This window comes from Ambystoma mexicanum, chromosome 3p (genome assembly GCF_040938575.1).
Source record: "Ambystoma mexicanum isolate Mex_15411 chromosome 3p, UKY_AmexF1_1, whole genome shotgun sequence".
NCBI classification, from domain to species: Eukaryota; Metazoa; Chordata; class Amphibia; order Caudata; family Ambystomatidae; genus Ambystoma; species Ambystoma mexicanum.
This window is the reverse complement of record NC_090925.1, coordinates 774,672,567-774,697,149: the sequence shown is the minus strand read 5'-3', so window position 1 is coordinate 774,697,149 and position 24,583 is coordinate 774,672,567. Positions and strand designations below refer to the sequence as shown.

General features: G+C 48.6%; 1 protein-coding gene across 1 annotated transcript in view; it reads right to left on the bottom strand.

Annotated features, from left to right (window-relative positions):
- Window positions 1–24,583, bottom strand: part of PFAS (phosphoribosylformylglycinamidine synthase) — a 786,527-nt gene that overhangs the window by 574,082 nt on the left and 187,862 nt on the right. The window contains exon 5 of the mRNA XM_069651729.1: window positions 267–453. Within this exon, the coding sequence (XP_069507830.1) occupies window positions 267–453 (187 nt within the window). The remainder of the gene's footprint in view (window positions 1–266; window positions 454–24,583) is intronic.

Sequence of the window (24,583 nt, the reverse complement as noted above, 5' to 3'; positions counted from 1 at the left end):
ACAGCTCTCAGGATTTAAATATTGCAGATCCTCTGAAGGGTCGGCTGGGTTCCCCCCAGCCCAGTTTTCTGTATATCAGGAGAGAGATCTGTCTACTGCTGGCTTCAACGTAAACATTGACAACAAACTTAAATCAAAAGGCTGCTTTTTTTTTTAGCATGGAGCATAATCCAGTCAATGCAGCTCTAGGCAATAGAAGGACTACAAGCTTACCCTTCCTCCCCACCCAATCATCCATCAACCTCCCTTGGAGTCAAAGTTCCTACCCAGATCCTTGTTGGCTTTCTCCAGGGCAGTCCGTCCCTGGCCAAGCACGTCTACTTCAAACACCTTCTCAGGCCTTGCCAAAATGTTGAAGCTCTCAATGGGATGGTCATAGCGACACTCGGTCATGCGGTCATAAAGGTGTGCCACAATCTCCTCCTCCTCCAACAACGATGGGTGATTTTGACACTAGAGGGCAAGAAAAGGAAACCGGGAATGAGAATATCAGACGATTATAAATCTACAAATGTGTCAATCCTATGTCCAACATTCCATTTACTAAAGGTTCTACAAACTGAAAAATAAGCACCTTGTTGGCCTCACTTTCTGAACTTGTATTTTCACTATGTTACGCATTAATCATTGAAACCAGCAACACAGTCCATCCATGTGCAGCTTAGAGTAGAGTGGTGGTTTCTTGGAAAAAAAGCCCAACATTTTGAAACGGTCAAAAGAAGCCAGCACCTAGGTAAGTATTGCTATACAACTACTATAAAATAAATATATACATTTACTCCTGCGAGAAGATAGGAAAGCATTTGATTCAAAACCAGGGAATTGCAGGCAAGTAATAAGATTCCAAAAACACAGTAGAACCCCTTAAGAGCAACACTAAAATAATGTCCTAACAGTAAGGCCAGCCCTGAGATGCAATGGGGTCTAGTGCCCTAGTCATTAGTTCCAAAACACATGCCTTTCAGGTAGGCTTACTAGGTGATTGGATAATGCCAGTGGTTGCAATTCAGAGTTCCAAAAAAAGTTAAGCCATGTTCAACTAAGTAACTAGACTACCACTGATCTAAGTCAGGAAACTTAAATAGGGCCAGGACTTTACGCCCATGTAACCTTATGGGGTTGGGGAAGGAGCGAGAAACCGGTATGTAAACTTACCCTCCTTACTCAGACTTTCCCAGAGATCGCTTGAAGGGTTACAGAATCAGTAAGGGCCATGTGCTTCTGTGCCTGGACCGGTATAGGGAGGACCAGGGTTTGCAGCTGCAGAGGATGATTTTGGACACAGGATTTAGTTTTGGTCGGTAGCAGTGCCTGTTACGGTTCCAAGGACTGTCCGGCTGATCACCCTTGTGATGAAACGAGGCAGCTAAATTGTTTATTTTTAGCTACACCAACCTATAGCTCTTTGTCCTTCATGGAAGCCAATCTCCTGTACATACTTGCCCATTGGGCTGCCAATGCATTTTAGAAATCCTACACCCGGAGACCGCTGGAGGGTGCAGCAAAGATGGCCACATAGAGCACAGTTCCAGACCCCTCCTCCATACTTTAAGGTTTTTGGTGTGCAGACGCCCAGGGAGGAATGTGCTGCTGAGTAGTGGCATGAGGAATGGTGGAGTGAAGTCGGGAGCTTTCCCGTGAAGAACCGAGAAGCCGGGGAGCAGCAATAGAGGAGCATCTGGTGCCATGGAATGGCCTTCGCTGTGGTGAGCCCAAGCAGTCATAAGGCCCCGGTAGCCGGCGACGATGGTCGGATGAAGGACACAAGCGGTCTGCTGCACACGGTCAGAGCGAAACCCGACCCAGGTCCTCCTCAACTGGTCTTGCTGCAGAAAGCAGAGAGGGGCTCTTAGTCCACAGCCAGAGGACGCGCTTGTGCCCTGTGACGTTGGCCGTGGACATCTGGCCCTTGGGGCTGCAGAAAAAATGAGCAGTAAGGTAGTAGGGCTGGGGTGCGGCCTGTGCTGAGGCATACATGCCAACATTCAGGCGTACCTGGGAGGGAGATTTCCACAGGGAAATCGGGAGACATACATTTCCCCATAGGAATGCATTGAGGCTACAGTTATTTTAGGACATAGACTGTGAAAAATAACAAGTCTCCTGCCTAAATCGGGAGGGTTGGCATGTATGCTGAGGTGCGATTTGGCTGTGGCACGGCCTGCTTTGCGGATAGAGAGGATTGGTGGAAGGACCCTCACTGGCAGACCTCTGTGCACGGCCAGAGCGGGTGCTGGCTCAAGTCCCCTTGAACTGGGGATGCGGAATACAGAGTACAGGACAGCTAACCCCCCCCATTGGAAGAGGCAGTCGGGCCTCGAAATGGCAAAGAAGGCAGCTTGTCCCAAGGGGTGGATGGAAGAGCGAGTAAGAGGGTGGAAGAGCCGGCAAAGAAGCTCTGTGGCAAAGCCGTGAAAGCAGGTCATCAGGGGAGATATTCAGTGGGCCACCCAGCTTGGGAGCCTGGAGAAGGTACGGAGAGAAGCCCCCCTATGAGGCTGTAGGGTCCTAGCAGTAGCGACATGGCGCAAAACGGATGGAGACTACTCATATTAAGTCACAGAAGAGGCAGCAAGGAGCTCTGACTGGGCTTCAGAGGACACACTAGTGTGAATTACGTATGGGAGCGGAAGAATCCAGGGAACAACTGGAATGTCGAGGAAAGCCTGAGACTTTCAAGGAGAAGGTTTAAACCGCAGGAGATGCACTGGAAGGGAAAATCTGTTGTAGTGTGCAGGCCCTACAGAAATTTCGCAGAAGCTTCTGGTCAGAAAGAGGGGCACAGTATGGCGCAGAAGTTAACAGACAAAAGTGGCCCCTGAGATGTGGACTCCTTGAAAAATAGAATTGATGGAATGGAAAATAATCAAATCAGTGGTGATCTCATGGATCTGGAGAACAGAGAAGAGAATGTCCACCTGAAACTGGACAACCTCAGAAATGGGGAGTTGAGGTGCAACCTGGGAATTTTGGGCCTCAAGGAACAGAAAGGGGAAACACCGGGCGACGTTGAAGGGAATGTTAAAGAGGTTGTGAACATGCTCTTTATTGGGGAAGGGGGAAAGGAGGTACTCCTCGACAGTGCCACATGGGTGGAGGCGGAGGTGGAGGTAAAGGGACCAGGTCAGTGGTGGTCCACTTTCATTATTATGCAGAACGAGTAATGGCCCTGGACAGAGCAAAAAGACTCCCGAGCTCCGATACGAAGCGGTGTGGATCAATATACATCACGCCCGGTCGAGTCCAATGTTGACGAAGAGGCGAGAGTGTAGACCACCAACGGCCTAGCTGAACAAGAAGGGTATTTGATCCAGGTGGTCCTTCCCCCTTTGCCCTGATCCTTGAAATTAAAGACACGGATTACAGGATTATATCTGGAGCAGATGTGGCGCAGGCACTCTGACAACTCATAGAGCACACACAGGAGGGGGTGTGTGGATTCGATTAAGGTCAGTTCTTTGCACGTGACGGGTCTGAATTCCCCAACTAAAAGATCCTTAGTGGGGAAGGGAATTTCAGCGTCTCGGCTTGGACATAGTACTGGTTCAGGAAACAAGACTTATAGCGGGAGAGGAGAGACGGATCCCCTGCTCGCTAGTGGGAGAATCCCATTGGGCTTCGAGTACGGAGAAGGAGGGAGTGGGTATCCTGTGCCATAAAAGGCTGAAGTTCTTAATCCCCCCACAAGTCCTCAGGAGAGTGCTGGTGATCAAGGGCAAAGTATGTGGGTGCGACATGACGATCGCTACAATCTATGGCCCAAACCAGAGACAGGCAGTCTTCTGTGCGAAGGCTCTCGACATGGTGCTTCACGAAACACGGGTGTCCCTCATAATAGGTGGAGATTGCAATATGTTGACATATCCCGAATTGGATGACATGCATTACTTACCGTAATAGCATTTCTGATGATTGTATCTGCTTAGATTCACATGCTGTGCATATAGTCCGACATCCAGTGGTAACCGCAGAGTATTGCATCTTGTCTTTCGGGGACCGAAAGGAGACGTCGGCATAGGCGTGTCTTTAACACTATCCCTATTGCGACGCGTAGTGTACCCAAAATCCCTCACGCGCCGAGGTCCCTCCGATTGTATTTTGTCTGCCATGAGGGAGCCCAAGGCTATAGTGAGTGAGTACATAAAGTGAGAAATTAGTAAGACGTCTATGTTCCTTCCACCCGGAGCGGGGAGGTAGGGAGGGCGCATGTGACTCTAAGCAGATACAATCATCAGAAATGCTATTACGGCAAATAATGCATGTCTTCTGATCCTTGTTAATCTGCTTAGAATCACATGCTGTGCATAGACTAGCGAGCAGTACCCGGAGTTGGAGGTGGGTTGTGAGAAAGAACAGTAGAGAAAAGATGTCTTAGTACTGCTTGTCCCACCTGAGAGTCAGACCTAGAATGAGTGTCTAGGCAATAGTGTTTTGTAAAGGTGTGTACAGGACTCCAGGTTGTCGCTTTGCAAATGGACTTGAGGGGAACATTTGCAATGAATGCTATGGATGCCCCAAGTGCCTCGAGTAGAATGTGCTCTAGGCTTGAAGTGCAGTTTTCTCTTATCAAGTGTAGCCGCCATTCGTATTCGTTGGGCAGAGGAAAATCTCTGCTGAGCACGTCTGCCAGAATATTGAGTTCCCCTGGAACATGTTGGGACCACAGAAACATCTTGTGTTTGAGAGCCCATATCCAAATGTTTTGGGACAGCTTGGATAGCCCTGGAGAGTGAGTGCCCCCCCCCCCTGTTTGTTCAGGTAATACATGGCTGTAGTGCTGTCCATTAGAATCAGCACTGTCTTCCCTTGTAGTTGCACCTGAAAGGCCTTCAAAGCCATGAACACCGCTAATAGCTCCAGTAAGTTTACATGGTTGGACACTACTTGAGGGGACCACATTCCGTGCGCTGTCTGCTGAAGCAGGTGAGCCCCCCATCCCGTGAGAGATGCGTCTGTTGTGAGAGTGGCATCCACTGCACTGGTGGTGAAGGTCTTCCCCTTCAAGAGGTTTTCTCTTGACCACCACTGCAGAGAGAGAACGCGGGCTGGCGAGACAACTACCAGATCTTCCCATTGTCTGCTGGCCTGACACCACTGGCTGTTGGGCCACTCTTGCATGGGATATGCACGACGCCATCATTCCTAGCAAGAGCATGGCTTTGCGCACCATCATCTCCCGATTGGCCACATATTGAGGATATGAAAAAGCATGTTCTGAACCCTCTCGTTGGAGTGGAAGACGAGACCGTCTTCCGTCCGAATTAGAGCTCCCAGAAATTGTTTTGTTTGACTGGCGACTAGACTGGATTTCTTTTCGTTGATTGAGAAACCCAGACTGAAGAGAAGATCTACTGTTTTTTGGGTGTTCGAAAAAAATGTGTCGAATGAGTGCCCTGTGATGAGCCAGTCATCGAGGTAAACTGGGACGGACAGTATGCGCAGGTGTGCTGCCAGGACTTTGGTAAACACCCTTGGCGCCGAGGCGATGCAGAAGGGGAGTACCTTGAATTGGTAATGCCTGTCCTCTATCATGAACCTTAGATCTTTTCTGTGCGCTGGCAACATTGAAATATGAAAGTATGCATCTTTCATTTCCAATGTTGCCATGTAGTCCCTCCGTTTCAGCAATAGGATCCCCTCATGTAGTGTTACCATGCAAAACTTCTGGGGTTTTATGAACTTGATCGCAGGTCTAGAACAGGGCGCATGGTGAGGTCCTTTTTGGGTACAAGGAAGTACACTGAATAAATACACTTGTTTACCTGAAGAATAGGGACGGCTTCTATGGCGTCCTTTCCCAGCAGTGCTTCCACCTCTTGATTCAGGATCTCCAGATGGTCCGGTGAAAGGCACCATGAAAGCGGCGGTCTGAATTGTGGAGGTCGGGCAAATTCCACGCAGTACCCGTGGGTGACCGTCTTTATGACCCACTGGTCTGAAGTTATCCCCTCCCATGCCATGAGGAAAGATGTTAATTGCCCCCCCTACTGGGGTGACATGGGAGGGGACCTGGATCTGGTGGTCATTTCTGACCAGAGGCTGCGGCTCCTCTGGGATTGGGGCCTTTACCTCTGCCTTTTTGGCGCATCTCTGACCCCTTAAAGGGTAGTATGCAGGGCTTCCCGAAGTTTGTCCTGTGTTGAAGTCCCCCCCCCCCTGTCATAGTTGTTTTGACCAGCACAGACTTGCCCTCGAAAGGACCGCCGAGAGTTATTATCTTCGTAGGGGTTTGGGGGCTTTCTGTGTGATCTGTTGCAGAGACTTAAGAGTCTCATGCTCTTTTTTAGCTGTTTCCAAGGCCTCATTCACCGCTTTCCCGAAGAGGTTAGATTCCTCAATGGGCTTATTGATGAGGGAGGCTTGTGTTTCCGATTTAAAACTTGAAGTACGCAGCCAAGCGTGTCTTTTAAGTAGGGTCCTTGGGCCAGAGACCTGCCCGTTTCAGCCGTGTCCAGGTTTTTTTTTTATCACATTCTGGTTAACTTGTCTTCCCTCGATTACAATGGAGAGAAGCTTGGATTTGGAGGGTTCAGGAACCTCTTGGAGGCCTTCCTGGAGCAGGTTGCACTGAGCGTCGGCATAGCTTGCCAATAGTGTGGTATTATTAGCAATCCACGTAGTGTATGTGGCAGCTGAAGTTACTTATTTGCCTAGAACATACAGTCTTTTGGATTCCTTGTCCAGAGGTGCTTCCCCTGTGGCAAGGGGTACCCCTGCCCTTTTCTGGGTGGTAGTCAATACCAATGAATCTGGGATGGCGTGCCCTCTAATGTATAGAGGGTCGGAAAGAGAAGGGCGAAATAATTTTTCCACTCTTGGGTTCACTGCCCGAGATTGAGCTGGTGATACCAATGAGGGGGCCAACCTTCTCTTGATAGAATTAAGGAGGGGGATGGCTTGGCTAGATGGAGGCTTCTCCTTAAGGATATGCTCCACGAAATCCTGCTCAGGCACAGCCTCTTGAGTGGAGATTTGAAAGTGTTCAGCTGCTTTTTCAACATGGAGTTGAAGGCCATTTGGTCATCTACAGGTGAGGCTAGCAAGCTAGAGTGGACGGAGGAGAATCTATGCACAAAACATCAGTGTTCTGATCTTGATGTGTCCATGGGTCTGTTCCTTCCTGCTGGGTTTCTTCCCAGTTGTCTGTGGTACCCTTCTGTTCCTCCTCATAATTCTGCAGAAATGAAGCTTCTTCCTCTTCATTATAAATGTCCCTATATGTGTCCATGTGGACAATGGGCCTCATTACGAGGTTGGAGGTAATGGAAAAACGATGCCGGTAAAGGATTACCGGCATCCCTTACCGCTCCGGTGTATTGTGACCCCGCAACCCGCTATTAGCGACACCCTAAATAACAGTGCCACTAATAGCGGCATGGGCGCGTACACGCGCTCCTTCGGGGAGCAAATACCGGCATGCCGGTAATAGGAGTACATCCCAACCCACCCGGACATGCAAATACCGGCATCCAGAAGCCGGTAATCATGGCTCCACGATGCCGGCCATACAGGCATCGCGGACCACCCGCAATCAGCCATCAAGCCAACTGCCACAGGTGCACATAATCACCACAGATGGAGTCAATGGAGGCTGGGCCAGTATAAAATGAGCACACCCACACACCGCACCCCTTCCAACACCAACATGCTACCACTAGCTGTTGCAATCATGACACTGGAGGACATGCCAATACTGCTACAACTTAAGCAACAACACCAACTACAACAACAACTACAGCAGTAACAACATGCAGCACAGAGGAGACGCAGGAGAATGAGGGTGAGACAGGCCGAGCAATTACCACCAGCGCAGCCAGCAGGGCCTCATAGGCAGCCACCAATCCCTCGCATCAGACGCAGGTTATTCAACCTAACCCCTGAGCAGATCCACACCCTGTACCGGTTGGACCGGGACACCATCACCACCATAGTGGACATGATACACGACGACATTGCCAGCCTCATAAAAATACGCACTACCATCCCCCTGCCACTAAAGGTGGTGTCCGTGTTCTGCTTCCTGGCCACAGGCACCTATCAACACACAGTGGGGCAGCTGCATGGCATTTCACAACCACTTTTTTCACGCATGTTGAACCAAGTGATGGATGCCCTCCTGAAGCACGCAAGCACCCACATATCCCTACCACGGACTGCCCAGGAGATAGCCGACACCAAAGTAGGCTTCCATGCACTGGCAGGCATGCCCAATTGTGTTGGTGCCCTGGACTGCACCCATGTTAAATTGGTAGTCCCCCATGCCATAGAGCCAGTGTACCGCAATCGCAAGCAATACCACTCCATCAATATGCAAACGGTATGTGACTCCAGCACGATCATCACACATTGCTGCACCCGATTTCCCGGATCAAAACATGATGCCATGGTGCTGCGCAACTCCACGCTACCCCGTCACATGGAGCGACATGCTGGACCACGTGCCTGGCTGCTTGGTGAGTTGCCCAACTGGCCCATGGCAGTACTTTGGGGCACTGATGTATAGGGATGCATACTCCAACTGGGTGGGTAGGGGTGCATACTCCACCTGGGTGGGAAAGGGGGGGGTGCATACTCCACCTGGGTGGGATATGTCAGTGATTGTAGAATGCATGCAGAGCCAAACACTCCTATGCATGCAGAGCCAAACACTCCTGACCTGAACTGCCCAAACAGAACAGGACACATCACTGGCACACATTTTACCATTTATGCATATCGAAGACAAGTAAGAGGCACGACCAGGCCACCATGGGTAGGTATGACAAGCAATGCATGCTTGAACAGGATTGCAACTGTGCCAATGTGGCTAGTGTGACCATGCACAGTGTAGAATACACAGCATGAACGGGAGGCTAAACAATGTCGTACAACCACAGTACATCTGCCTCAGCATGCATTATTACACCCTGCATCATCTATTGAACGCCATCCAGACTACCACGCCTCAACAGTATAGTATGCATCAACGTTACAAAATGCATACGTACAGTGACATGTGCATGTCCACACCAAATAGCTGCGGCCATGATTGTGCCACCTGAAGGTGGCAGCTCAGAGTGACAGGTGGTCATTTGCTTGCAGGTGATGGAGGATATCCCTTGAGGCCGTGGCTACTTACCCCTGTGCGGAACCCGCAGAACAGCCATGAAGGAGTACAATTGTGTGCACACCCGTACCCGTATTGTGATTGAGCAGACCTTTGGCCTGTTGAAGGCGCGTTTCCACTGTCTAAGCAGGTCTGGTGGGGCACTACTATATAGTCCTGAGAAGGTGGCAAAGATCACCACGACCTGTGTCATGCTGCACAACATGTGCCCCCAGAGAAATGTACCACTGCCACCTGACATTGACATGCATGCACCGGGTGAGGATGATGAGGATGGAGACGGAGGTGAAGTAGCCCCCCTGCCAGTACGTGATGCACTGGATGGCCATGCAGTACGCCAAGCACTGATTCACGAATACTTCTGAACCACAGGGACTATGATAGACATGTGTCACTGACACACTGGGTCCATGTGGACAAGCACACTGGGATTGTTGGGGGTTGGCCACTGAACACTGGCACACATTAAATGGATATACACAAAATGAACAATGTCCAGCCATTGAATTTTTTTGCACACAACGGGTGTATTTGTTCTGACAGAGAAGAATGTGACCACTCCCCCCCCAGGCCCCAGTGAACTCCCAAACCCACCTAACAAACGCCAGTGCACTCCCAAACCGACCCAACTAACTAACCCCAAAAGTCCCCAAATGTACTCCATGAAATGTTCCCCTTCACCCACAACCATATGTCCCACTCCCATTGTCTGGGCAATCTATTTCTGGGACTTTTTGTTGCCTGGGGTGGCATCTCCGAGTGCCGTGCACTCCTCCGGGTCGGCCGCACAGGGCTTGCAGGGACTGAGGATGCAGGTGTGGTGGCTGTGGATGTGTCCGAGGCAGGTTCCACGCCTGCTCCAAGGTGTGGCCGCTGCATATGGAGCAGGATGGAAGTGAGGACTTGGGTTACTGCCCCCAGACAGTCCCTCATGAGCACAGCCCACGCATTCACGGCGGCTGTGTTCGCTGCAATGGCCGCTGTGGATCCCCCGCAATGGAAGTTGCAATACCCCTCCTTGTGTCCTCACCATCAGCAATATACTGCCGCAGGAGATCCAACATGGCCTCCTGTTGGGCCTCCACCCTCGACAGGCGTGACTCCAGGGTGTTGGTGGGAGCTGGTGTGGTGGATGGTGCATGCACGGGGCCTACATCCTGGGTGTTGTCCTCCTCGAAGGGGCACAGGTCCGAATCCCTCAGGTCTGAGTCATGGAGGCAGGGATCATCACTGCTGTAGGTGGTTAAGGGCTCCATATGGGGTGGAGGGGGGCGTAGAGGGCTTGGGGTGGGTGTAGAAGTCACTACTGTGACTCCCTCAAGGTCCACATTGGCATCCACAATGTCCTCGGTGGTGGGTGGCGCAGGAAGGGACCCCTCTCCAACTGTGGTGGGTGTGTGCTGCTGGTCCCGATGTGTGTCCGGCACACTGGCAGCAGGTGTTGGTGGCTGTCTTTCCACCCGGTCAGGCACACTGCCTGTGGGTCTGACCCGTTTGTCTGGCTAGGGGGTGGGGGTGGCCCTTGTCTTATGGTGTGATGTGGATGCCGTTGCGGTCCTCTCCTGACTGGCATCTTCCTCATCTGTGCCTGGGGGTTAGAAGCGATGCAGGTCATCAGTGATGGTGTCACATGCCAGAGGCATACAATTGTGCTGTTCAATATTCATACATTCATGCATCCATGTCTTACAGGTGTGTCGCACTTGGTGTTCTGAGGGGGCATATTGGCAATCACTGCATGGCAGGTGGTATGCCGTTGATTTGGGGTTTGTGTGATGTGTTACATGGGCACGGTCCAGGTGTGTTGGCCATGTGTTGGTAATGGAATTGGCACTCAGCATGCATTTCTATGTGGCTGGGTTTGGGCCGCAATCTGGACTTGGATATGTTGATGTGGGTGTAGGGACATGTATTGCCTTGCCTTGTCTCTCTTCCAGATCACTTGTGCTACGTCATGGTTTCCCCTACAGGGATGTGCAGGGTCACTCATCTCCTTCTGGGGATGATGCCGCACCCATCTCCATCTCTCCAAATCCCTCAATCGACTCAGGATCGATGAAGCTGCTAGCAGTCTCCTCCCAGGCCATCAGCTTTGCAGGTGATTGGGGACCCCCGCGTGTCACCATGGCCGCCCTCCTGTTGCTTGACAGGATGTTTTTGACCCTCAAGTGGAGGTTGTCCAACCTCTTGGGGCAGTCACGCACAGTACGTGGGGTGGTCCCCACGGCTGACACCTTCCGGGCAACCTCCTGCCAGATTTCCTTTTTCCTCATCTGGGCCTCACGCTTCATATCATTTGCTTTCATGATGTCTGCATGTGCAGCCAGAGTGTCCGCCAACATATTTAGCTCTGCGTCGGAGAAACGCTGTTTCCGCTGCCGTGGGGGGTGGTCTTCCGGGTAGCCTTGGACATCCTCAGGGTTTTTCCACAGAGCACAACACTAATCAAGTGATGGTTTGGGAGGATTGCAATGGATTGTGTTTTTACAGATGGCTGCCGGCCAATTTCCCGTTCCGACGCAATGACGTTATTTCCGGGTCCGGTTTTACGAGCCCGGTATTACCGGGTCAGTATGTAGGGGTTCCTCCTAGGCGGTGCCGGTATCGGCGGGTCCCGTGATGCCGCTATCTGGGGTTGGAGGGCCTTTTTGCGGCATGCCGGTATGGCCATTATCGGCATGGGTGCTCGCGTGCACTCATAATCACCCGCTATTAGCGGATTCATATGAGCACGGACCCGCTCGTTCCACCATGCCGGTAATGACCACGGTTTTACCGCGCTACTCGTAATGAGGCCCAATGTCTTCCTGCTGGACGGGGATAGAAGGCTGATCTTCTTGAAAATGAGAAGGAAAATGGAGGCTAGGCTCTACCCGAGAGAGTTTTTCAGGGATGGATGATCAGAAAAACGGATAATCTTCTCCAGCCGATCCATACACACTTCAAATTTCTCTCTAGTCCATTTAGAGGACCCAGGCGGACCTACGGGTGGAAAAAAGTTGTTTTCCACCCTACAGTGCCGAAAAGAGTCTCTTAGGGTGTCGGAAAGAGGCTCATGACTATCTTCATACGTATCGTAAGTCCCATGACTTTAGGCGTAACCGGGGTAAGACCCACCACCGCCGTAATTCTTTCGATGCAGTCTTCGATAATTGCAGAATCGGCATGAGATAGTTACTCCGATGGACTATCGGTAGGTGTATTACCTTCCGCGGCGCTACAGGGCCTAGCGGTTGGTTTCTCAGGTAGAGGCCTAGTTGTAGTTTTTGGGCCTACTGCAGCCTTCGGGACCGTCGCAGCGTCGGATTTCCACGCTTCGACGTGTGAAGTTTTAGGAGTAGCGCCCTTACTTAATTTTGGTTGCCCAGTCGCAAGACGCTGCTGCGGATGGGGGGTGGGGGAGAGGGGAGGGAGGCTTTGGATCTGAGCGATCCGAGGAAACCGTCGATATTTTCGGCGGCCCTGTTGGCGCTTTCACCTTTTTTCGACGAAGACGTTGAAAACGTTGTAGGGGTTGCTTTCTTAGTGTGATGCGTTTGTACGCCTCCGTCACCGGGTGTTGTCCATGAAGCGAGACCCGAGTCAGGCCTTAAAGGGTCGAGGACGGTCGTGGCAGACCTAGAAGTGTCCGCCTCGAGGTCTATAACATCCGCAACCGATGTTTGGTCATCCGAGGTTCCCCCGTCACCCTCAGCGGGTGTGGCGGTGGGGGTTCCAACCACGACATACCGTACACAGCCCACCACTTTACACGGCGCTCCTTGAGGGTCTTAGGCAGAAGGAGTTTGCGGGCCGCACACTGCTTTTCGTCGTGCTCTAGGGGGAAGACAGGCGTTGCACGTCCTGTGTTGGTCCTTCCAAGGATATCTGACCCTACACTTAGGGCAGAATCTAAAAGAAGTCCTTTCCATAGCCAAAGGGAAAGATGACCAGACCAAAAGGGTAAAGAGGGGAAAGGAAGAAAGACATACCGACAATATGGCCGCCCCGACCCCACTCTCCCTAATTTACAGTCGGCCAGAGGACCCGACCACGTGAAAAATCCGGCCGCCGGATCTTAGGCGCCGAACTCCACAGCCGTAGACGAATCCCCTGCAGTCTTCGTCGAAGATGTTCTTATGATCGAAGGGACTTAACGGGGAATAACCGACAAGTCGGTAGAAGATAAACAAGGTCTTCTGTAAGAACTCCGCTATAGGGCGACCAGTTATCTGGGCGGAAAAAAAACAATCGGAGGGATCTCGGCGCGTGAGGGGTTTTGGGTACATAAACACGTTACGATAGGGATAGTGTTACAGACACGCCTATGCCGACGTCCCATTTCGGTCCCCTAAAGACAAGATGCAATACTCCGCGGTTACCACTGGATGTCGGACTATATGCACAGTATGTGATTCTAAGCAGATTAACAAGCATCAGAAAGAAAAGTTACAAAATGTTTACGTCTCTGGGGTGATCTACAAAACAGGAACATTTTGAGTGGTCTGCTTCAGTCTAGAGGGCTGGGAGACATGTGGGGGGATCAAAGCACGCGGGTCACAGTGGTTATACCATCTTTTCCCACCCGCGTGGAACATACACCCGGATTGACTTGTGTGTCCATAGAGAAATGTTGGGGAAGGTGGAGTTCGTTAACAGTGCTGGTGCTCCCATGAGAACTCTGCGAGCGGGTGCCATGCCACCCGGCAGGTCTGACCCTGGTTGGGCGGGACAGCACCCGCAGAGTTGTAATGAGGCCCGTGGTGTTGGCGGAGATAGCTCAGGGAGTTTTGGCAGTCTGGGACATTCAGTGGAGGTGTAACAAGTCACTATGGAGGGACGTGGTGTTTGCAGAGGTGATGCTTAATCAGGGAATATTTTGAGGTAATTGACAATGGGGAGGTGGAGGTATGTACGGTGTGGCAGGCCAAAAGGCAACGTGGAGGGGGGTCTTGATAAGGGAATGGGCGAGAAGGAAGAGAGAAAGGTGGTTGGTGGGAGATGAGTTGTGTAAGGAAATGGGGGACCTGGAGCGGAGGATACATAGTTCAAAATTGGTGGATGACAGTCTCCTAACAGGGGCTCAAGGGAAAAAGAGTGGAGATGAGGGGCGTGGGAAAGTTGTTTGTAGGTTGGAGTTCTTGAAGCAAAAATTAGATGAAAAGGGAGACCAGGCTGATTCTCTGTTGGCTGCGAGGCTGAGAACCCAGAGAGCTCAGAGGTGGGTCATGGCGGTTGAAACACCAGAGGGCGGGTTATGTACTGACGTATATCACAGGGCTTTGCAGGCTTTAATGAAGATCTTTATGTGAAGGGTCCGGATATAGACCTTCCGCCACCGACTACTGAAAAAACTCAAGCTTTAGAAGCCCCCTTTACACAGGAAGAAATCATGAGGGCTACATCCAGAAAGTCCTCTGGGATGGCTCTGAGGGAGGATGGTTTCTCTGGGGGTGGAGAGTAATGGGCAGTTCTATTAGAAGTTCACTCCCTTGATAGCACCATTTTAATTCATATTGTTCAATCACATTTTGGATATAAGCAAGGCCCCTTCACATCGTTTGGAAAGGCCCTAATCGTAGTAATCCTGAAAGTTGACAAGGATCCCACAAATGGGCTTCGTACAGACCGATCGGCATCCAGGATGGAACAGGTCCTACATAAACTGATCCACTCTGACCACGTTGGGTTTATCCCAGGTAGACAGGGGGGAGACGCAATGCTCAATACCCTGAATCTTATGGATTGGACTAAAGGAGAGGTAGGGAACCCGTTGCTCCTTGCATTAGATGCAGAAAAAACATTTGATAGAGTGGGGTGGGACTTTATGTTTGCTGTCTTGGCGAAATTTGGGTTTTGGTCCCAGCTGCTAAAGAGAATAGAGGCTATCCTACGGCGAGAGTCGGGGTAAACTGGAGATGCTCAGGAAGGTTCTCCCTAAATAGGTGTACGGGCAGTGGTCAAAGTGAGCGGGAAGGTTCAGGAGCAGAGTTCCACTACTTTTTTTTACTGTTAACAGTTCCACTATTTTTTGCAACCATTTTCATCATTCCAGAACTGGTCTTTGTGAAATTAAAGGACATTTCCCACTTTTCCACCCAACAGCAGCTGCATCCAAACTGATATCTCTTTCAACTCAATTGGCTGTCAAACAGGATGGCGGCAACCCTTGAAAAATGTGTTGTACGTTGCTTCCCGCCCATGTCACAGTTGTACCACTGGGTATGAGGTAGGGTTGTCCACTGTGCCCGATGCTCTTTGCCCTCACAGTAGAAACTTTTGCGGCGAGGATTAGGCACGCTCCGCAGGTGAAGGAGTTGGTCCTTGGGGACAAAGAATTTAAAATAGGTCTTTATGCAGATGATATTCTTCTCCATTCGCGGGATCCAGCAGAATCGGTCACTGCTGTGTGTAAGTAATTGAAGAATATGGGGCTCTCGCTGGATTTAAGATTTAACAAATCAAAGTCAGTTCTTTTCTCTTTCGGGGACGAGGGAGGGAAGGGAGTAGAGTCCCTGAAGTACTTGGGACTGGAGATTCGATCAGAGAGTTTTACGTATTTGGGGGTAAATGTGACCAGAACAATGGAAGAATTGTTTGAGTTGAACTTCCCTCCATTACTGGAGACATTGTGGGAGGAACTGGACCATTGGGGCAAACGGACGCTCTCCTGGATGGGACAACTGAATGCCTTAAAAATGTACATTCTTTCAAGTATTCTCTACTTGTGCCAAATGTTGCTGATAAGGGTGCAAAGGGGATGATGATGGAAGTGAAGGCTAGGATGTTGGATTCCTTTAGAAGTGTAAGAAGTGTTAAGGAGAATTCTCATAAATGTGCCAATTCCCTTCACCTTAGAGACCCCCAGCAACTTTGCTGGATTTTGAGGACTTGATTTTTTTTTACCTCCAGGCACTCTCCAGAGTTCGCAAGCCTTTTTCCCACTCTCTCATGTATTTTGAATGTGTTTTACTCTTGTGTTCTTTGATTATGGGGTTTTAGACAACTCCATAGGCATCATCTTTTTATGTGTGTCACACAGCACCCTCAGTGCAGTGACACAGGGGAAGTCTTTTAGGCTGTCCCAAGGTTTAAATACCTTCTCTGTGATAAACTACTGTTTCCCAGAGAAAGTAAAGTGAAATTGACTTTACTAGTCTTTTCAAATTCCTAGACCCAGCACACCCTATCTTACAATAGAGTGCTGGAGGAGTTACTTAGTATCCCCTATGTCTAGAAACTCATATCAGTCAAATGCTACCCTTTCCTCTCGAAATGGCTGGTAGCAGTGGTTTTACAACAAACTACCATGATTTTTCCCCAACTGCGAACACCGGTAGCGTTAAATCGCGGGAGCCATATTTTTCAAGATGGCGTCCGATTCCCCTTTGTTTAAACAGGACCCGGTCTTCTTTTTTCACCATTTCTTTTTGGAAAGGTCCTGCTAGATTTGTCTCTGCGCGCCAAACCAGGTTTGGTTCTTTTTGGAAAGGTCCTTCTAGACTTTGTTCCTATGCCTTTGGCGGGCTTCAGGACTGAAGACGGTCTCTGGAGCTCGAGTGTCTGGGGTGGGCAGGAAGTGACGGAGGTGCCCGAAACTCCCTGTGCTTGTTCTCCTAGGAGACCCAAATACACTCTGCCGTGATTGGCTGACTGACTGTTTGGCAAGGACAGCTTCCCTGCTGGGTGAGGGGCAGCTAGGCTGGAATGAATGGGAGGAAACTGGATAAAAGGAGAGTCTCTTGGCTTGGAAGGCAGAATCGACCACTGGAACGAAAGAACCGAAGACAAGCTGGAAGAGGACGGCTGCTGCAACTCCTGGACCGTCGGTTTGCCCGGTGAAGCCCTGCTGCAGGTCTGAATCGCCAAGTTCATCTCGACAGAGAAGCCCTTCAAGGACAACTTCTCCCTTTGAGCTGGTGGGACCAATCAACTCGAACCGCAAGCCACCTGGATACCATTCTCAGAGCAGGTTGTATTTTCCTCAGAGTGCTGCAGGAAACCGAATAGCCAGTGAGAGGGACACCAGTTTGTGTGCTTGTCTACAGCTAACGGAATTGAAGATTTGCCTTTGCCAGCTTTTTGAACAGCCCCAGTGCAGGAGTCCCCCCCGACATCCTCCCGCTTTTCCCCACGACTGAGGCTCAGGAACAGCGAGGTCGGCAGGAACAGACGTCTTCAGCTGCATCCTTTTCTTCATTGTAAGGTACTGTGAAAACCCGACCGAGAGAACATCTCTCACTGCGAAAGTGCTTGAGACTTGCAGGCCTAGTCAGCTTGTGACCCAACATATGAATCTTTCTTTTACAAACTACTTCTGAGAACCGTGGCAAAGACTTTTCCGTTTAACTACCAGAACTGCCTATCCGATACAAGACTTTAGCCCATTGACTTTGGCCTAGCCTATTGCATTGAATGAACGCCTCTGATGAACTCAAACTATTTGCACTGGCTGAGAATAATTGTATTATTCTTTTTATTAACCTATGCCTTTTTGCTCCTACTTTAAATACTCTGAATGCCATTTTGCTCCTCCTTCAAAGTAGTTTAAAGGCCTCAGAAACTGATAGTGTGATGTACTGAAGTATATTTTTGTGCGACATAGATTGCCTCCTTTTAGTGAATGTTTTATAACTGACTGTGAAATAAATTAATAAGTGTTTTACCAAGAAACCTTGAGTATAAGAGTCTATTTGAATACTTGTGATTGTAGACCTCTGTGTAACATCATTACAGCTCACATTCCCTTCTTGAGATAAACCTGGCTGCTCAGCAACACTACCACAAAACTATGTAGTACAGACTTATACGAGAGGTTGGTTTTGCTTACACCTGTAGTCCTAGTTGTGTGTAGTGGTCCCAAAGGGTTCTACATACGAACTTTACCTAACAAGAAGCAAAGCGTTGCGTATGGTACGCTCATCCTCCCAAAGGAAAGGAGGGGTTAGGTCTTTCTGGACTTGCCAAATATTACAGGGCAATGCAGTTGAGGGTCCAGGCTTCACATTTAAGCGTGAACAACCAAAAACATTGAGATGATCTTAAAAACATTTGCCCGAGACCGGTTGTGGTTGCCGGAGTGGTTGCGGGTACCATAAACTCAACTGCCAAGACGTGTTAGAAGTCATGGGATTTTGGGGAATGTTATGGGATAGATGGGAGCAAGATCTGGGAAGGGATGTTGACCCAGACATGTGGGGTGCAATGTGTAAGGGGGCATTTAAGACATTGGTGGCATGTCAGTGTAAAATGCATGGGATAAATTTACTGCACAGGTGGCAGTATGACCCCGGAGCGGTTATCAAAGATGTTCCCAGCTGTCGACCCAATGTGTTGGCGGGCTTGTGGGAATAAAGCATCCTACTGGCATATGTGGTGGTCCTGTAGTAAGTGTAGGCCTTCTAGAAAAAAGTCTTGGGCTGGATTAAGAGGGTGGAAGGAGTAGAGCAACAACTGGAACCGATGGGGGTGCTATTTGGGCAGGAGCAGGAAGTATTTGAGGCCGCTCCTTCACTCAGCCCATTTCCTACTGCTGGCAGCGAGGGCTTCTTTAGTCTTTAGGTGGAAAGGGAAATCATAACCCTTGGAGGCTGAATGGGCGTCCAAGGACAGGGAACTAGATCTTATGGAGAGTATTACATCTACACTACACAACACGACATTCAGTCTTCAAGGGAGGGGGAGTGGATGAGGTTTTTACACAGGTATAAGGCGGGGAGCCAAGTGGTCAAGGGAACATATGGGTCTTGAAAAGGATTCAGAGTAGGGAGTCCCCCCCCCCTAAACCTCACTGGACATGTAAGTCACCCCCTCCTTGACCCAGTTTGTCGTCATGTTGAAATTCAGGAAAGAGTATTATGTGGTGCCTTGAAATTGAAAAATTGATAGATAAAGAATTTAAAACAAATCCTACACCCCAACCATTTTATTTTGTGTTGTGTTCTTTTCTATGTTGCAGCGGAACAAGAGGTACAGTCACAATGGTTGAGAGCAAGCAACAGAGTGCAACCCTGTAGCATTCTGAAAATTCATTGCTGAATCTACTTGTAAGAAGCTGGAGAGGGAATGTGTCCAAGTATCCTTCTGCTGTCATACTATTGTAATCCTGCCCCCCCAGACCCTTCCTGCCTGGCTTCTTAGTCTTCTGGCGAGCCTCCTGGACGAGACCCTCCATGCCTGCAGTGTCTGCTGCCCTACTGCAGCTGTGAACGCAGCCCGCTGTAAATGCACACCACGTTAGTTAAAACGAAACCACTGCCACCAGCCATTCAGTGATGAAAGGGTAACAAACATTTTTACATGAGAAGCTAGACAAAGGGGATACTAGGTAACCCCTCAAGCACCCTATTGGAAGAGTGTGTGCTGGGTCTACAAAGTTACAAATGTAAGAAAAGTAAATAGGTATTCAAACCTTTGGGAAACCCGAAAGACTTCCCTGTGCCACTGCACTGAAGGTGCTGTGTGACACAATGTAAAAGATGTTGCCTATGGAGTTTGTCAGGCTCCATAACCAAATGAAACAAAGCTCAGAAATCACATTAAAATACATGAGTGGGAAAAGGGGTCTCACTCTCTCCAGGTTGAAAAAAATCAAGTCCTCAAAATCCAGCAAAGTTGCTGGGGGTCTCCAAGGTGGAGGGAATTTGCAAATTTCTGAGAATTCTCTCTAACAATGATCAGTTGTACAATCGATTTCAATTGCTTTACCCATTCATGTAAGAATCTTGTGTTAGTTCATTGTTGTACAATCAAACATCAATTTACAATTTTTCAACTATTTGCCCTTGTATTAATTCAATTTTACAAATTCAATGTAAATCAATGTATAGTGGTTGGTCTATTGCTTCACAATATTTCGGGTTGTTTGCCCTTGTAGTTAATCCATTTTTGGCAGTCAATATACATCAGCTAGGAGGTTCATCTTGTTAATTCACCATTTCAAATGTTTTGTGCTTGGATTAAAATCAATTATTAGACAATTGATGTGTATTTTTGGTCATTTGTGTGTCAAATTACGATATATAACAATTGTCGATGAGCAAACAGCTTCACATCTATTTGCAGGTTGAAGTTGTTCAACAAGTATGTCTTTGAATAAAAAATACAAAAAATCACTTCTGGATATACAAAAGTGCATGAATTAACAATTTGTAATAGTTTATAGTATGTATCAATTAGCAATTTGGGATTTGATTTGCCATTTAATTTGAATTTAGGGTGGTTTGCCAACACACGTTTCACCAATTCTGGGCTTTTTCAAGGTTACAACCATTGATTTCTTAGTGCTAGTCTATACATGATTTATGTGTTTAGTCCAGTATGGCATTAGATAAAACAATGTTATCCAACAAAAAGGAAAACACAAATGGGAAGAACCAGAAAAGAGAATTTCATTACTGATGGAAATATCTTTTACATCATATTAGTGCATTGAGTTTCAAATTAATTTTTTTATTTAACCACATAATAGGAGTACCATACTCAAAATTGCTTCCCCATGTAGTGCAAGTCCTATCCTTTGGCCATCTTACTTTTTGTCAGTCCTCCTGCCCTCTGTGAGAAACCTGAAGGTGTCTCACTTACTAGTCCTGGGGGAATCGGTCATGCAGGTAACCAGGACATGACCATCGCTATTGGATCCAGTTCCTGGGGGTGGACCAGTGGGGTACGATCACCCGGATGAGGGGTCTTCAGGGAGTGGAGGTGGGACACCGACTGGCGAGACACAGTATCCCCTTTCTTGTAACACCTTTTCCCCATCCTACCCTGTAGGATATCTAGAAACTCTACCCCCCCCCTTTTCCAAAACAAAAACTTTCCTACACTGTGACAAACAGACTAACACCAGAGCTGTTTACCTGACATGTCCCAAAACAAGGGTCAGGCAAAGTCAGGCAATTGACAACTCCGCACCTGACAGCCCTTTCTCTCCCCCACAGGGATAAAAGGCAAAGCACACTACGAGCAAAGCAGAACGCACGAGCAAGAAGCTATACCGAACCTGCAGTTCAAGCTGAGGAGAAAAGTGCCGAGACCTGAAAGGACGAAGCGGAGGGAATTGCCCTTACCCTTTTCAACTCAGACCCGCGTTGCCTCCGAAAAGGGAATCACAAGACCGGGAAGTACAGCTGGCGTGTGGTGTGACAGGTGTTAGGAATTTGGGGTGGTGGAGGAGGAAGAGGCGTCAGGTCCTCAGAAGGCTTAAATAAAGTGATAAGGACACAAGAAACTACATTTCCCCTGCAGCCTCTGGGTATGGTGTAGTTCTGGTGGTGCGCGCGTTGAGCCAGCTGTCTGTAATTAGTAACAGCTCATTAGGGCTCAACGGCGCACGGCAGGTGTGGCTTATTTTGGGTTTGGAGAGGAAGCCATTCCGGAGGATCTTGTGAAGAAACGCCCGCCTGCAGTGTCAAGCAGGCAACTGGAATTGGAGCAGCGCCGCACCGTGTCTACACGCGGATCCCATGCCGCTCTGCATTTTTACTCCGAATGTTGCACGAAGAGCGCGAGGCGGCGGAGGTTGCCGCTCTGCGTTCTTTCTCTAATCGTGGCCCGGAGAGCGCGAGGCAGCGGAGCTTTCATCTCTGTGTTCTTTCACGGAACGCGGCACGAACGCGAGACGGCGAAGAACAATCTCGTACTGCAATTAAGGCTTCATTATCTTACATCTGGGAAGGCTCTCAAGCTTCCCAGACACGCAGACAAGTGCCGATTGAGTTTTCTTTTTGTTACTTGCATGGGCAGAATTGAACTTTGCAGCAACTGTTATTATCGATGGTGTGAAGTGGACCCTTGTGTGTATATATGGATAATACCTGGCAATAAGGGCAGCCTGCCATCCGTGTACTAGTGCTAAAAATTCTTTACCCTGTGAACCACGGGGTTATGTTTGGTGGTGCTACTAAGACCACTGGTGCCTACATGCTTAATGTGTGTCAATGTGCTACTGCTTGCCCATTGGGCCATGTGTTATGTTCTTCATGTTGGGATACTCTCCCATGAGTTTGTCTCCTCTTGTGCTTGCATATGTGTATTTCATGTAATGGGAGTATTGTGTGTACCTGTAGTAAGAAGGTACTAGGAGGTTAGTAGTGTGCAGTAATGACCTGTATTAAGAGGACATTACTGGTGTGCAGTGGTGACCTGTATTTAGAGGACATTACTGTTGACCTGTGTTGTATATTAGGTTCTATGGTTCTTTATCTTCTGTAGGCAGAGTAGGGTTTTTCCTGATTACGTCCCCCATCCTGTCCAACCTAGGTGTTTCCTAACCGTCTATCCGGTTTTCCTAACATTCCCTTCCCCGTCCACAATCTCTTCCTAACCCTCTTCCCCCCATTGGCTGCCACGTGGTATCCTGTATTTATTTATATCAGGTATCTGTGCCAACCACGGGTGGAGGGTCACTTCATTCGGCTTCTGTGGTTCGGGGGAAGAGTGTCGACACAATTTCCTCTAGTATTAAGTTTGACAGGTGTCAACGGCACACAGGACCCTCCCGAGCTGATAGCCAAAGCGGGGAGAAGTGCTGGCTACCGTGGTGCCATCCTTGACTCCTGGGACAAGAAATGTACAGCAGACTCAGCACAGCCGGTGAGTCAGAGAAAAGTGATAATAAACCGAATTGTGCTGGGCGCAAGGTTGCAAGCGCCAACCTTGTATGAACAAATAACTTTTATATATGAAGCTTTAAAGAAAGCCCAGTTGACCTGATGTGATGCGGCCAATCCTCACAGGTGGCTGGGGATTTAAGCAGGGGAAAGGAAGCTGGAAGTGTGGGTCTTTCGGTGAAGTCTGAGGTGAAGGATGTACAAGCGACCAGCAGGAGGAAAAGAGGGTGCAGTGGCTTGTTGAGGAGTTACATGGAGTAGGTGAGGTATTGGTTTATGAGTAGAAGTGGTTCTGCAGAGTCATTGTGCATATTTGGGTGGTGAGTGAGTAGAGAAGGGAGAGTAGGAAGTGAATGTGAAGTGACAGGGTGAAAGGAGAGTAGTAGTAGCAGCAGCAGAAGATTACAGGTGGAAGCAGGAGGAGCATAGTGGAAAGAGGAGGAAGGTAGTAAGATTAGTAACAAAGGGTGAAGGCAGTACTAGGAAGAGTGAAATATTGGAGCGAAAGAAGATTATTGTGAGGAGTAAAGTGGAGAGCCACTAAGAGTAGAAGAGAAGTAGTGAGCATAGGTGAGCGTGATCCAGCCTGAATACCACAGAGCAAATTGAAGGAACTATTCCAATTAACCATTAAAGCACCAACTCTTGGATATATTAGGGACAGCTAGGGATAGCATGCAATGAGGGAAACGCCTATAGTAGAATTTTGCTATTAGACAGGAGCGGTCAGGTTTTCACAATCCATTATAAGTAAGAGAAGGGTCAATAGATTCAAGGCAGGCTCATGACACAGGGGTTGTGTTGTCATCTGAGTCTGTGTGGTTAGTGTGAGCTTTCTGGGTTGGTTTTGTTCCTTAACCCAATTCCGGGAAGCTGGCGTCTCCCCAGTCCAAGATGGAGCAAGCAGTATGTCGCATGGATTGGCTGGGCAATTGCTGTGATGCAGTGTGGAATCTAGCAAAGGATTCTAAACTGCTTTTCATTCTGACTACAGCCAGAGCAGGTCACAGCAATCAAAGCACCAGGAATTATTGAAGAAGAATTAACAGTGAAACCAGTTTGAAAACTACAGAAGCCTGAGAACCAGTAAGAAGACAAGGGCACTTCACAACTTTCTGCTGAACTTTTAGCAAAACATTCAGTGAAGTGAGAAAGAAAATGTTCTGTCAATTGACTAATATGAAGACCAGTTGTCAAATGCTTAGTTTGAGAAGAAGTTGTTTAAAGTGAAAAGGAAAATACAGTTTTCAATTTTAGCAGAAAATGTAATCTTAATATAGAAACGTGTTTAGTTGAAAGAAAGCATTTTTCGTGCCAGTTACTAAGGTGCATGTGAACCTACTAAACTAGTGTGCGTGATACCGGCGTGTTTGAATGTATTGATGCGCGCGATCAAAAGACATTGCTGTGGAGTGAAATGCTAGTAATATTCACTAACCTTTGCACGCGGTGTCAGCGGGTAAAGTATTTTTCTCACATTGAGCTTTAACAAAGTGCACTAGTAATTTTCGGAAGAGCATTGCGGTTCCCGGCAGCACAGAAACATTTTCATAAGGCCTTTCGAGGAAAGGACCCAATAAGGGGCACGCGCGTAGCATCCTGAAGCAGGAACTCAAGCTGTGGTAAATTGACGACGCATGAGTTTATTTAAGAGGCTGCAACGCGGCAATTCCTGAACTTGCCACGTTTACAGAGTAAATACACAGCGGTTTTCTTTGTCAAGAACAAAGGAATGAGAAGATACCCAGACACCGGGTAAAAGACTTTGATTTTTGAACTTCATAGTTTTCTGTTTATGAACTGCAAGGCAGCAACCAGATTAACATATGATTAGCAAGACAGAAAAAGGTTTTACAAGTGTGATTGAAGGAAGAGAGCCATCTTCAGC